General features: G+C 58.0%; 2 protein-coding genes and 1 long non-coding RNA gene across 3 annotated transcripts in view; 2 read left to right on the forward strand and 1 right to left on the reverse strand.

The window, feature by feature from the left end:
• Positions 1-14,155, reverse strand: part of LOC115647914 — a 17,292-nt gene continuing 3,137 nt past the window's right edge. Inside the window, exons 2-3 of the long non-coding RNA XR_003999411.1 lie at positions 6,630-6,838; positions 1-2,002 (exon numbers count right to left, since the gene is read on the reverse strand). This is a non-coding gene — a long non-coding RNA (uncharacterized LOC115647914). The remainder of the gene's footprint in view (positions 2,003-6,629; positions 6,839-14,155) is intronic.
• The window catches only part of LOC115647883 (tubulin alpha-1B chain), a 20,169-nt gene continuing 16,745 nt past the window's right edge, over positions 10,732-14,155 (forward strand). The window contains exon 1 of the mRNA XM_030554791.1: positions 10,732-10,806. Within this exon, the coding sequence (XP_030410651.1) occupies positions 10,804-10,806 (3 nt within the window). The 5' untranslated portion in view covers positions 10,732-10,803. The remainder of the gene's footprint in view (positions 10,807-14,155) is intronic.
• The window catches only part of LOC115647882 (tubulin alpha-1A chain), a 5,166-nt gene continuing 1,752 nt past the window's right edge, over positions 10,742-14,155 (forward strand). The window contains exons 1-3 of the mRNA XM_030554789.1: positions 10,742-10,806; positions 13,445-13,667; positions 13,787-13,935. Of these exons, the coding sequence (XP_030410649.1) occupies positions 10,804-10,806; positions 13,445-13,667; positions 13,787-13,935 (375 nt within the window). The 5' untranslated portion in view covers positions 10,742-10,803. The remainder of the gene's footprint in view (positions 10,807-13,444; positions 13,668-13,786; positions 13,936-14,155) is intronic.

Here is a 14,155-nt window from a genome sequence, read left to right on the forward strand (position 1 = left end):
CTTCTCAGGGGTTTTCCAAATGCGATATGTTTTGTACAGTGTGTCCAGTGGTGAGGAGCCTTTTGTTTTAGACTCAGCAACAAACAAATCCCTTTTGCTTCTCAAATTGTGTGACGAAAAATGGGTCGTCTTGGCTGAGACCTGCCCGGCAAGGTATCATCTGAGGCCTGACCAGCCCCACTGGGGGGCTTTTCTTGACTTCAGTGGGATTTGGATCAGGGCGATAGCCCCATATGGGAAGGGCTGGCAAAGCTGAATGCCAGCCCTGTCCAGTAGCACTATACGCTGCATGCACAGAAACCACCGCACGGCGGGCGTTCCTCTCGGAGCCCATCTCCATGCACCCCCGGCAGGCGCACAGACACGCAGGGTCAACACGCTTGGTCCCCGTGCAGCCTCCCCCGCCAAGCAGAGCAATGGTACGAAGGGTCCCATCTGCCCGCTGTGACAGGCGTGTTGAAAAGGATACAAAGGGCTTGACTCATTCTGCTGAGACCCATCAATGTGCTGCCGGCCCAGGCAGCTGCTGCAGCCCCGCCCCGAGCCTGCTGGGGCACAAAGCAGCTTCCTTCCCCAAAGCCTTTCTTATGGCAGACACGCATCCCCTCCCCAGCGTTCCCCTCCTTCATCTCCTTGGGCATTGATTTGCTCTGGGAGAATCGGTCCATTCTGCACCACAGGGCCAGGGCAGCTGCCAGCAGAACTAACCCGGCTAAGTGCAATTTACAGGAGTCCTGTTCTCATTCTTCTCCTGTCCCCTGTTAGCCCTGACCCATGCTGCCCCTTTCCCCTCACTAGCCTGCAGCTTTTCCTGCTGCGCCTTAGGCCACCAGGCTGCAGATGAGCAGGGCGGGGACAATCTGCCTAAGCCTCTGTGCAGAATGACACTCCTTCCATTGCCCTGCTAGCCATGGATCCTGAAGCACTTCACTCTCCCCACCACAGGGCAGGGAGGAGTTTTACTCCCATTTCACAGAAGGCAAAACAGAGGCATGGCATTACCCAGCAAGCCAAGGCTGGGAGTGGGACCCAGGAGTTCATAGAGCCATAGAGGATTAGGATTGGTAGAGATCTCAGGAGGTGTTTAGTCCAACCCCCTGCTCAAAGCAGGACCAGCCCCAACTAACTCCGAGTTCCTGACTCCACACCTCACGCTCTGGGCAAGGCCCCTCCATATCAGGGGTCTCCTCCTGCCCTAGCTCTGATGGCCTAAGGGGTCTTTGCCATCTCTGTGTGTGTAGGAAGGGGGTGGGTTAGTGGGATGGGCACTGGCCTGGCCTGGGAGTCTGGGGGGCCATTCCTCGCTGAGTCACAGACCTCCTGTCGGACCGTGGGCAAATCACATGTTCTGCCTCCTGCCTCAGCTCCCCAGGGTGCCAATCCTTCCCTGACTCAGGATAAAAATCCACCAGTGAGGCATGCCGGGAATGCTGTGCTATGGGCCATACGAGTACCGAGGGAGCTGGGTCCGCAGGTCCCGTCTACACTGCAAGAAATCACTAGATTTAAACCCTGGTGGGGCTCAGCTATGTTCTGATTTGAATTGTCCCCGGCTAGGTGGACAGCACAGACCATGCTATAAACATGCTGGGGAGGAGGGGCTGGGTTCTGATGGTTCCAGTACATGGTTATAGTATGTTGAATTGCGTTTTTCCTGTCCACGCAAGCGGGAGACGGTGGGAGGGGAATCCCCCCCCACACACACAATGTGTTTTGTGAGTCTCTGCTGGCATCCTGAGCAGCTGCTGTGCCATCTTAGGCCCACACAGATGGGCTGCCCGCCAGCCCCCACCTATGTGTCTCTGAGGAGGCTTGGCTGTGCTGATGTCTGCAGCAAATGCCTTCTGGCTGGGAAGCCGTGGGGGTGTCTGTGCTGGGGTTCATCTCAGAGGCTGCTTGCATCTGGCTGGAACGTGTGTGTGTGAGAGATGGGAACCCAGGCCCAGCCGTGGGGGCCTGGATCCGGCAGCTGGAAAATCTTATTGCTCCTGAAGCTGCACATCTGGATGTGGGAAAACAAGAGAGAGAGGAATTGCTGAGCTGGAGTTTGTGGAAGGCCCTGCCCTCCACCAGGCCCTCTCTGCCCAGGGCTGCAGCACAGAAGGGAGCTGGGACAATCTCTGTATTGGGCTTTAATATGCGGGTGGCAGGGGGATTTGTTCATCCCTTGAAGGCTGAGCCAGCCTGGTCCGCGCTCCTGGACCTGCAGCCAGGGGCAATTGTCCCTGCTCGTGCTCTGGGGAAAACGAGCTTCTCTGCTCTCTGCGGGGTCCGGATGGAGAGATGATACCCCCCACAAGGAATTGGGATGCCTCCCTATCTAGTGTGGCTCAGGCTGGGCACCTCCCTGGTTCCCACCTCTCCATTGTACTTCCCTGCCCATTTAGCAGGAACCCGGCTCCATCCACGCTTCCCTTCACTTCCCCCCCAAACTCACTGGGTCTGGAGACATCCTGTCCCCCATCCTTCTCTACCAGGGCTGGGGGAATCCTCCTTTGTCCTGGGGGGAGGGGTGGGATTCCCCCTTGCTTTCCAGAGGGGTGCCTGAGTGCTGGCCCCACAGTTACCCCCTTGCCACACCAAGCTATTGGTACTTGGGGGGGGGGGCCTGGGATGTGAGGGGTATTTGTGGATGGAAATAGCGGTGGGAGGAGCCCCATGAAACAGGAGGAAGGTGGGGGGTGGTGGGGTGTCAGCCGCCAGCCGTCCCCCGAAAGCAGCAAGTGAAACGGGTCGGGGGGAAGAGCTGGGTGCTGCTGACGGGGGTTGAGCTGCATGTTTGCTCTGCTGCGAGCTACCCAGCCAGGCAGGCCTAGCGCTGAATGCGAAGGACCCCACCCCTGGGGGGAGGCAGCGTGTGCACAGATGGGTGCCCTCGCAGCACCGCACAGAGTTTAACAGAGAACCCCCCCTCGGGAGAAGGGAGCTGATATTTTAGTCCATGCAGACAGCTGGGATCTTCCCACCAGAGCTAGGGGCTTGCCGGGGTCTGGAAATCTGCACTGGTAGGTGGTTTAAGAGACTAAAAGACACAAAGGATTTTTCCGAGGAGCCCAAACCTCAGCCCAAGCTCCAGACACCAGGGAAGCGTAAAGCTGGGTCCCTCCCTCTGATGGAACAAGGAAGAATCTTAGACCCTGATCCTAATGTGCTGGCCCAGGCCCCTCTCTGTGAGCATTGCTCTGGCTCCTGGCTCAGCAGATCTCCCCGGGGAATAATCCAGGAGAAGGGCAAGCTGGTAGTTGGCCAGTTGGAGCCACCAAGGCTGGGGATCTCTGCTCCCCCTGTCTCACCCCATCAGCACAGCCAGGGGGAGGGGCAGCGGCACCCACAGCTGTCCGAACTTTGCACACAGTCCTCAGCAGTGCCAGGGCGGGGCCGCTCCGAGAGGGGGGCAAAAGGGGGCAGTCTGCACCCAAACCGAGCAGCATTCCGACCTGGCACACTGGGTTGTCATACCACTGGCTGCCATGCGGCCCATGGCAGAGGGGAAGCCAGGACAGACCGGAGGGACACGGTGCTAAGTTCGAGGGAGAGCGTACCCCATGGAAAAGTGCTGGAGTGCAAGGACTCAGGGAACACGGGCATTGGGATGATCTGAATCTGGATCCTAAATGCTGCTCACTCTGTCTTCCCCCATTAAAAGGCAGGAGCCCCTAGACGGGGAGATCTCCACTGCCACGTAACCAATGCAGCCACCACTGTTCTCTGGACCTCAAAGCCGGCCAGTAGGGCTCTGGTCTGCGCCTCCTAGCCAGCCCTAGCAGCGCAGAACAGCCACTTGCCTCCTCTGGGCTCTGCAGGACCAAGAGCTCAGTTCTGGGGGTTGTTGGTGAGGTTGGTCCCCACTGGGAGCCGAGAGACACACGCACCCTGCCTGATGTAACCCAGGGGCCACCTGACAGCCATGGATATCGCAACCCGGGGGCCAGATAGAAGCCAGCAACCGAGGGTGAAAGGCTTTGCACCCCGGCCCAGCCCTGAGCCAGCCAGACCCACTTCCCCAGCACCGGTTGGAGCAGTGCTGACTGGCTGCCTCAGCGGCTCCCTGCGCATTGCACCAGGGGTGGAAGTGACATGGTGGAGGAATTGCTGGGGTTTGGGGCTCCCCTCCACCTGCCGCAGCCCGTCCTTGCTGTGGAACTCCCCTGCATTGCGTGTTTGTTTGCTGCATGGCGGTTGGGAGGTAACCGGCTCCTAACGGCCCTGAAGGCTTTTCTCAAGCGGGTTTTACTGTGCCTTGCTGGCACTGACCCTGCGCCTGCAAACAGCCGGAGAGGCCAGGCAACGGTCGCTAGGGAGCTGCTGGTTGCTACCAACAATACCCAAAATACAGCTGGAAAGGAAGCTTGTTCCTTCTATGGGGGATGCTGGGCCCAGGGGAGCATCCGGGGGACACGGCGGGGCCGGGGAAATGTCCAGGGGACACAGCAGGGCCGGGGGAGCATCCAGGGGACACAGCAGGGCCAGGAGAGCATCCAGGGGACACGGCGGGGCCAGGGGAGCATCCAGGGGACACGGTGGGGCCGGGGAAATGTCCAGGGGACACGGCGGGGCCGGGGAAATGTCCAAGGCACACAGCAGGGCCGGGGGAGCATCCAGGGGACATGGTGGGGCCGGGGAAATGTCCAGGGGACACGGCGGGGCTGGGGAAATGTCCAGGGAAAAGCAGGGCTGGGGGAACGTCCAGGGGACACATGGGTTCTTCCATGATCCTCTTCCTTGGGATACAACTTGAAGGTTCCCAGTGGTCCCACCATGCTTCCCTCTGGGGCCCAGGAGGCTGCCTGCTCAGTTCAGTCTCTTTCAGAGGCCAGGGGCCCAGTCCTGCCTCTCAGCTCGGAGAGCCCCAGCCAGAAGAAGGAGGCTGGGGAACGAGAGAGGGCAGCAGACCCAGCCGTCTCTGCTCTACAGCTCTGGCGTGGAGGCCCCAGTGCCAGACCATCATTTGCTTCTGTCCTGCAAGGCCAAAGGCGAGGAGAGCGGAGAGCCCCGGGCTCAGGAGAACGGCAAGTGCTCTCCACGGGGCACAAGAGAAGACGCTTCTCCAGAACCCCAGCAGCCCTTTGGAGAGGCACTTCGACGGCCGGGAACCCGGGAGCCTGAATCCAGGGCCAAGCGGGCAGAATCAGTGCTGCCTCCCGGTCACGGGTGACCCGACTGACAGCTGTTCCCACCTCCTGGCTGCTCCAGAAAATGAGATTAGAATCCCCAGGAGAGGTACAAGCCAGGCTGCTCCTGCCTTGTTCAGCCTCCCTCGGGAGGCTCCCTCCCCCAGCAAGGGAAGGGGGGGTCAGTCCCCAGGGCTCATTCAGTCCTAGGCCTCTCTGCCAAGACTGCCAGCAAAGGGGCCAGCCACTGCTAGCTGAGACGTGGACACCTGACCAACGGGAACTGGGCTGAGATCCGCCAAACTCACTGCACACGGGCCATGGCTCAAGTCACTGCTGACCTGCCACGAGGCCTGGGGTTGTGTGTGCATGCCTGTGTGTGTGCATGCCTCTGTGTGTGCCTGTGTGTGTGTGTGCACATATGGGTGTGCCTGTGTGTGGACCTGTGTGTGTGCACATATGTGTGTGCCTGTGTGTGTGTGAGTGTGTGCACGTGTTGTGCCTGTGTGAGTGTGTGTGCACGTATGTGTATGTGCGTGTGTGCCTGTGCCTGTGTGTGCGCGTGTGCCTGTGTGTGTGTGCCTGTGTGCGTGTGCACATATGGATGTGCATGTGTATGGACCTGTGTGTGTGTGCACGTGTGCCTGTGTGTGCACGTGTGCCTGTGTGTGCCTGAGTGTGTGTGCACGTGTGTGCTTCTGTGAGTGTGTGTGCACGTATGTGTGTGCATGTGCCTGTGTGTGTGCACGTGTGTGTGTGCATGTACCTGTGTGTTTGTGTATGTGTGTGCACATGTGTGCGTAGAAGTGGCTGTGCAGATGGGCTGCAGAGCTGTGAGTATAACTGTGCCTGTATTTCTGAATGTGGCTTTGTCGGGGTATGTCTGTCTGCCTGTGCCTAAGACCAGGTCTCTAATGTCGCAGCATTCCCGGACGAGCATCTCAGACCTGAGCTGTGATAACCCTGGAAGACACACTCCGGGCTCTGGCTGGCGTACGAATGACATCAACCCCATGGAGCTTGCTTGGTCAGAATGTGGGTGCCATGAACTCCGCACTGGGCTAGGAGCCGCAGCAGCTGGATTCGTCTCCTTCTTCCTACCCCAGGCCTCCCCAGAGGCGAGAAATGCAGCCTCAGCATTCTGTGCTGGGGGTGGGGCTGAGAAAGGGCCCGGGCCCAGGTCTAGGAATGTGTCTTGAGAAATAATGTGACCCCCCTGCTGCCAAGAAAAGAAACCCCCTGGATCTGGCCTTGCTTATTAACATCTGAATGTCAGCCAGCCAGGGGGGACAATAGCTTTCTCAGGGGGGCCCTCCCTGTTTCCCCAGCTGTCTCTGTCTTCCAGCTATTTCTATCCTGCTCTCTCCCCCGCCCAGGACAGCTTTCCCCGGGGCACAGTCATATGACTTGCTAGGTGATAAAGGGAGACCAAATGCCACCAGGGATTCCTGTTCCATCTCCTAGCAACTGAACAACTCGTTGCCTAGCAGTGGATGAGCAGGGTGCTGTCTTACATACCTAATTAGAGAGCAAGCGTCTCTGGGCTCCTGTGTCCTTGGGCTGGAACCATGGATTTGATTCCACAGCACACTGCGGGGCGTTCATTGATCTCGTTGCTGTATCCGCTGAGCCTTTACCTCTTGGCGTAATCACGACCCTCTGCCCTTCCCCAGCACCTTGCACCCAGCATCTTCCCAGACTTTAATGAATTCAGCCTCACAGCTCCCCTGGAAGAGGAATGAGTGGTATGAACTCCATATTACAGATGGGGAAACTGAGGCACGAGGTAATGAGGCGATTCACACAAAGTCACTGTGCGGGGCTGAGGACGGAACCCAGGAGTCCCAGTCCTTTGCTGTAACCACTAGTCCTCCCTTCCTCCTAGCGCATGGAAAGGAACCTGGGAGCACTGCTGCCCAGACCCCTGCTCTAACTCTCCCCTCAAAGATGGCACAGTCGGCAGCAGCACTGCACCCCCTAAACTGCCATGGGAATGAAGCCGGGCCAGATGCCTGGCATTAGGCTGGCGCAGGGATAGATCTTGTGGGGAGGGTTCTGAGTGTGCAGAGATACAGTGTCATCTCCAGGCTCTCTATGTGGGTGGTGTCTTCGTGCACCAAAGAGACACACACACACCCCAGGACCCATGGCACAGCTGGAAAAGTCAAGGTGCAGCAGCACAGAGACGCAAACCCGAGCACAGCGGGGCCTGCTCTGAAAGGGGAGCTGGGCATGGTGGGTGCACAGCAGGGCATTCCAGCTTTCCATTGAAGGATCTAAGAGCCGGCTGTCTGCACCCTGCCCAGCCAGGGCGCTCCAGCATCAAAACCCTGGTTAGCCCACACCTGACCCACCATTGGCTTCTATTTCCAGTCACGCTGCTCTGCCCTGGCCTGATCCTAAGCAGGGATAAGCAGCTCGTGCTGCTCAAGCCCATGTGAGAGCAGATGGTTTGGGGAGGGGCCGGGAGGGAGCAGCGCTGAGGGGGCACAGGGGACGAGCACGTGGCCTTGTCGCCCAGCAGGAGCAGGACAAGTTGCTGAAAGAGCGGGGCTGGATTCCCCAGCGGGCTTCAGCGGGTGACCTCAGGGAGGAGCAAGGCCTGTGGTTTCTTACTGTTTCCATCCAACCAGAAGAAAATGATGCAGAGACTGAAACCCAAGCTCCAAGGAGTGAACACTGGAAAGAGGGGAGTCGCTGCCGCTGTTGTGAGAGCCCAGTCGGCTTCCTTGGACATTTCACGCCAGCGTTAATTTAGGCAAGTTCTGCCTCTGTGCTTAGCACCCAGCGGACTGTCCGGAAGCACAAGGAGCCAGGAAGGGACAGAGGAACCAGGCGGCTGTACAGAGGCGTGGAGATCTGGGGCACTGCAGTAGGGGACAGCCAGGGGATGGGGGGAAATGCATGTTGAAATGCAGTTGATTGTTTCCTACCTAGATTTTTCCCAAACGGGATGATCTGGGATCATAATGCTTTGCCCTTACAGAGCACCTTCCCTCCGCCATGGTCTTAAGGTGTTTTACAAACATTAAGGAATTAAACCTCACAGCCCCTCTGGGAAGTGGGTCTTTATATTACCCACCATTGTGCAGCTGCCGGTTCAGAGGGGCTCATTAATTTTCCCCAGGTGACACCACCAAGCCTCCTGCAGGGAACAGAGCCCAGGTCTCTTGATTCTCAGTTCTATGCCTTAATCAATGACCAATACTCCCTCCCTAAGTACATCCATCCTGTTACCCGCCCTGCCCCACCCCACCTCTTCAGGTCATAACAGTGGGCTACAGTCACTGGTGTAGCTGCCCCTGTGCAAACCTCTAGTGTAGACAGCGGGAGGGGTTTGCTATTTTCACTGGTGCAGCTACAACAATAGCTGGAACCAGGGCAAATTCCTGATGGGTGTAAATTGACACGTATTGAGGATCTGCCCCCAGGTGTAACTGAGGCCATAGATTAGAGTAAAATAGAAGGAAGCCAGGAAGGAAAAAAAAGGCAAAGACATTTCCTGTGCTCCATCCCATAAGCACACAACAGATTTTGGGGAGTGTTCAAATGGACGATTATGTTTCAGCCCTGGATCTTCCAGTCACTAATGCACTGCAAAGCCCATTTACAAACCCCAGCAAAATGATCCTGAGAACTCGACGAGTTCCTACAGGGAACTGAATGCCCTGGACTCTGCTCCCCTCGTGCTGCTTGGATGAGACATATGTATCCAGGAAGCAGCATGTTGTACCATAAAAGACTGTAAATGTAAAGGCAAATGTTGCTGTGTCCTGGGGTGTAACCGAGAGTCCTGACAGCTCTCCATGCAGAGCACAGGCCGCAGCCAAGGGCAGGGTGTTGTTTCTATTTGTTTCACTACATGTTTGGAGATTTACAGGTTTCTGTGGGTAGAGATGAACTTGATGAAAAAAGCCCAGCTCTGACCATGGCCAAATTCTGAAACCGGATATGGGCCCTTTCCCTGGGCTGCGTCCTCAGCTAGCATAAATCAGTGCAGCTCCATTTATGTTAATTTGTACCAGCTGAGGATTTGGCCCTCTGGCCCTCAATGAGCCCAGAAGTTCTTTGTTCAGTTGTGCCTCTGCAATCCTGGATTCTTCTTGTATCTCATCAGCCCTCTGGGGAATGTAGGGAACCAGCCTGCATCAGCGGAAAGGTGGATTGCGTCTAGGAGGTCTTTGTTCTCTATTATTCAGGACCCACACCAGGTACAGTCTACATGTGCTGCAAAGTTGCAGTCTTGGCTGTTCTCGGGGGCCAGTTCTCATGGGGGTTGGGACCAATATTCACTGGGATGTTGTTGCCCAAAAATAGGCCTAGGTCTGGGACTGATGAGTTATTTAAAAAAATATATGGCTCAGGAGGGAAATGTGTGTGTGCGTCAGAGAGAGAGAAACGTGTCAAACTAGTGAAAAAGACAGGGGGGCAGAAATCCAGAGCAGCTACATAATGTGGGAAATGTGCAGAAAATTTGGATTTCTTGCAGGGAGGGATTAAAAATTTTGCTCTCCAGCCTGCAACAAAGCAGCCAGTCTCATGGCTCCACCTGCAACAGCTGCTGCCTGTCCTCTCCCTACCCCCTCGCCTCCCTTGCAGAAATGAGCATGTAAAGGCGCCTGCAGACCCGGGAAAGAGACTCTGATCTCACCCTGCGGAAAAGGGAGACATCAGGGTTGCAAGACACCCACCATGTGCTACCCACCTTCATAAAACACCCCCACTACCTTGCAATCCAGGGGGCTGGAACAATTTGTATAGTGGGGGCGCTGAGAGCCACTGAACCAAACTGTAAACCCTGTATATGAGCCAGGGTAGGGGGTGCAGGAGCACCCCCAGTACCAGCACCTACCCTTGCAATGCTCTGGCCATCCGGCATCCCACTCCGGCGTGCCACAAGACTCTGGAAGGTGAGGTCTCAGCTCTGTGTCCCCACTCGGGGTTGCTGCAGGTGGAACCCACTACCAAACCCAGCACACCCGAGCTATGCTAGGGACAGACCCGGCTCACCACAGCCCTGCGGGGAAGGAGCAGCTGGTTCCATGGGGTGGGCGCATTTCTGAAGATGGGGATGCAGAGCTCCAAGGGTGATGTGGTGCTTGCAGCCCTGTGTGCACCTAGGGTGACCAGGCAGCAAGTGTGAAAGACTGGGCGTGGGGGGACAATAGGAGCCTATATAAGAAAAAGCCCCAAATATCGGGACATCTGGTCACTGTATCGCACCCCCCAGGGTAGAATTCTCCCGTGACCAGAATGCCCTCGGCTCCCCAGCAGCACGCCTGGGGGACGCCAGCCATGAGCCCCCGTTTGCCTCGCCCCTCCCTAGGCTTCGCCCCGGGTTGTCCTGCCCCCAGGCTTGGGGTGAGCCCCCCCCGCTCAGCTGGGGACCCCAGAGACAGGCGCTCCCGGGGGCGGGGCTCTCCGACTGCAGACTCCAGCTGCAATGCCGCCCCGCCCCGCCCGCTCTTTGTCTGGAGCCGGGGGCGGGGCCATTACCTCATCCCCCCGCGCGCTGCGCCAATCCCCGGGCGGAGCCGGCCGAGCCGACCAACCGCGGGAAGCCCGGGCCCGTCGCCATGGCGACGGGAGGGTATAAAGCAGCCGAGCCGCCGCGCGCCCCCCGAGTTCTCTTACAGCGACCCCCTAAGAGTCGCGCGGTAAGAAAGCGGCCAGCGCCCGCCCGGCAGCCAGCATGGTAAGGGGGGGCTGGGGGGCTGCAGCCGGGGCTCCCTCTGCACCCCCGGCCAGGCTGCAGCCCGTCCCCGGTGCGGGGTGGGGGCAGAGCCGGAGGATAAAGGGGGCGCGGCTGTACCCCGCTGGGGGCTCTCGGGGCTGGGGGGGAGGATGCTCGGGGCTGTACCCCGCTGGGGGCTCTCGGGGCTGTACCCCGCTGGGGGCTCTCGGGGCTGGGGGGGTAGGATGCTCGGGGCTGTACCCCGCTGGGGGCTCTCGGGGCTGGGGGGGGTAGGATGCTCGGGGCTGTACCCCGCTGGGGGCTCTCGGGGCTGGGGGGGTAGGATGCGCGGGGCTGTACCCCGCTGGGGGATCTCGGGGCTGGGGGGGGTAGGATGCTCGGGGCTGTACCCCGCTGGGGGGCTCTCGGGGCTGGGGGGGGACAGGATGCGCGACGCTCTTAGGGCTGGGGGAGACGGACACGCGGGGCTGTACTCAGCTGGGGGCTCTCAGGGTTGCGGGGGGGGACGATCGACACGCAGGGCTGTACCCCGCTGGGGGTGGGGCAGGATGCGCGGGGCTGTACCCCGCTGGGGGGGCTCGGGGGGGAACCAGGATGCGCGGGGCTCTCGGGGCTGGGGGGGGGGGCGGATAGGCGGGGCTGTACCCCGCCGGGGGTTCTCGGGGCGGGGGGGGACACGCGGGGCTGTACCCCGCCGGGGGGCTCCCACCAGCTCTAAGGGGGGACGGGGGTAACCATCCCTCCAGGATGGTCCTGGAGGTCTGGGCATTAGAGCTGAATCTTTTGTTACAGATGGAGTCCTGGGATGAAAGCTCCCGGGATCGGTCCAACCGAAATTGGCAGCCCCGGTGGGACAGGGCGTGGCTGTACCCGAGGGGCGCTCCCGGGGGTTCTCCGTGGAGCTGGCAGATGAGACCCGTTGTCTGGAGCCAGCGGCTCTGGGCTCTGCCCAGCCCTCTCCGCAGCCCCCTTTGGGCGCAGGGATGAGTTGGGCTGCGGGAAGGGGACGTGGCAAACCACCGAGTCCCTCCCAGCTCCAAAATCCTTCCCAGGAGAGCCAGAAATTGCCGGCAGCTGCTGGGGGGAGCACAGGGTGTGGCCGTCCAGCCTGCCCCAGAGAGCAGCAGTGCCAGGGGCTGGTTCCTCGCTGAGAGCATCAGGCAGGGCAGCACTGGCAGAGCCCCCACTCCCCCTCCTGATCTGTGTCCATGACTAGGTAGCACAAGGGGGCCTGAAGGAGGAGACAAACGGGGAGGGCTCAGGCAGATGTGACCAGAATGATTATTCCTGGGCCAGCAGAACAAGGCTGCAGAGTTACTGGATGGGGCTTGGAAGATAAATGTGCTTCTGAGCCATTATATTTGAGTGCACGTGCACATGCCTGTGAGCATGTGTGCACACTTGTGCACATAGCTATTCTTTGTAGCTGTCTGTTCGTTCGATTAGCTCCCCAGGCAGCATCCCCAATGCCTTGTGAAGGAAGGGGGAGCTTTCCAAATGCAATAGCCATGTTTTCAATATTCAGTTTAAAGTGCATTCAAGACAGCATGTAAGTAATGGGGAATTGCATCCAGCCTCTCTCACCCCGATGCTCATTCTCTTGGCCTGTGAATTGAGGTTTGACTCTTGTCCCACCCGCTTTATTGATTGACTTCATTCCCATGTGGGCATGTTCTCCGCTGAGGTCAGCGGAGGGGAATTGGCAAAGCAGTCTAATGAGATCATGCTGGAAATAGCCCGGTCTGTGTTAAGCCATTGCTGTTCGCACAGACTCCAGCAGGCCCAGGGCAGAGGGAGGGTTGGGATTTTCTCCCAGCTATGCCCAGTCCAGTGTTCCCTGGCCAGGCATGGCTGCTCCATTCATGATTCCCTAGGCGAGGCTCTCCTGGAGGTTAGCCATCTGTGCATGTGGGAGGAGGCTGGGAGTGGGGGATAGAAAAGCAATCGCAGTGGTTTGAAGGCTGGTCTTGCCAGGTACTGAGCACCTGCTGCAGATGCCCCAGAGGGAACACTGGAGACCAGGCTCCTGGAAGGGCTCAGCACACTCAGTCGGGGCTGGCTTCTCCATGAGAACAACGGGGAGCTGCTCCTTGTTTTGTAGGACTGGGCCTTTAGTCACAGTAATACCCATCACCCCAGGCCTGTATCCAAATCAGTCAGTGTTTCGCCAGTTACTTCCAGGGGAGCAGGATCAGGCCCCACATAAGGAAAAACTGGGCGTGGCAGGCAGACACTTTTCAAGACTTGTGGTACTGCTCAGTTGTTTCCAGATACCACCTGCCTCTCCACGGTTCATGAGTATTTTCTTCTTTTTGCTTCCGTTCCTGCTAGTTATCTGTGCTCTTCCTTTCCCTGCAATTTGGAAAGCACCTGGTGTGTTAAACATCTGTGTGACATGCTGCTTGCTGTGATACAGCCGAGACTGAGTCTGTTCAGAGCACACCCAGCTACAAAGCTCATGGTGCCTGATTTTGCTGTTACCATTTTATACATCGAGGAGCCAAAAAGGCAAAAATGAAGGTTTCAAAGGGAGTTTCTAGAGATGCCTCAATTAATCAAAAGCCACTTAACGTGCAGTTGCAGACCAACCCCATGTGCTTACATCTTCTCTTCCCACCTCCCACCATCTTCTCCGCAGCGTGAGTGCATCTCTATCCACGTTGGCCAGGCTGGTGTCCAGATCGGCAATGCCTGCTGGGAGCTCTACTGCCTGGAACATGGGATCCAGCCTGATGGCCAGATGCCCAGTGACAAGACCATCGGTGGAGGAGACGACTCCTTCAACACCTTCTTCAGTGAGACGGGCGCTGGCAAGCACGTCCCCAGAGCCGTCTTTGTGGACTTGGAGCCCACGGTTATAGGTGAGTACGCGAAGCCATCATCTGACTGCTTTCTGGGCTCCCCTGCAAACTCGTGCCTACAGCAGACAGCTGCTGTGCATGGGTGGTGGGGAGACAAACTCTGCCTTTCCTCTCCCCAGATGAAGTGCGCACCGGGACGTACCGCCAGCTCTTCCATCCCGAGCAGCTCATCACCGGCAAGGAAGATGCTGCCAACAACTATGCCCGTGGGCACTACACCATTGGGAAAGAAATCATCGACCTGGTTCTTGACAGGATCCGTAAATTGGTAGATCCCATCTCTCTTGAGGGTGATCTGGGAAGGCCATGAATGGGAAGCTGTTTGAACGACATAGGTTCATAGCTGATGGTTTCTCCCCCTGCCTCCTATCCCAACTAACCATATTGTTGATGTATTTAGTGTCACCATATTTCCAGGTGGTCCTAAGGTGAATTAAAAAGTCCTTTGAAATAGAGTAGTCACTCAGTTGTACTGGACTAAGAATAGC

The sequence above is a fragment of the Gopherus evgoodei genome, chromosome 3, assembly GCF_007399415.2.
Source record: "Gopherus evgoodei ecotype Sinaloan lineage chromosome 3, rGopEvg1_v1.p, whole genome shotgun sequence".
Taxonomy (NCBI): Eukaryota; Metazoa; Chordata; order Testudines; family Testudinidae; genus Gopherus; species Gopherus evgoodei.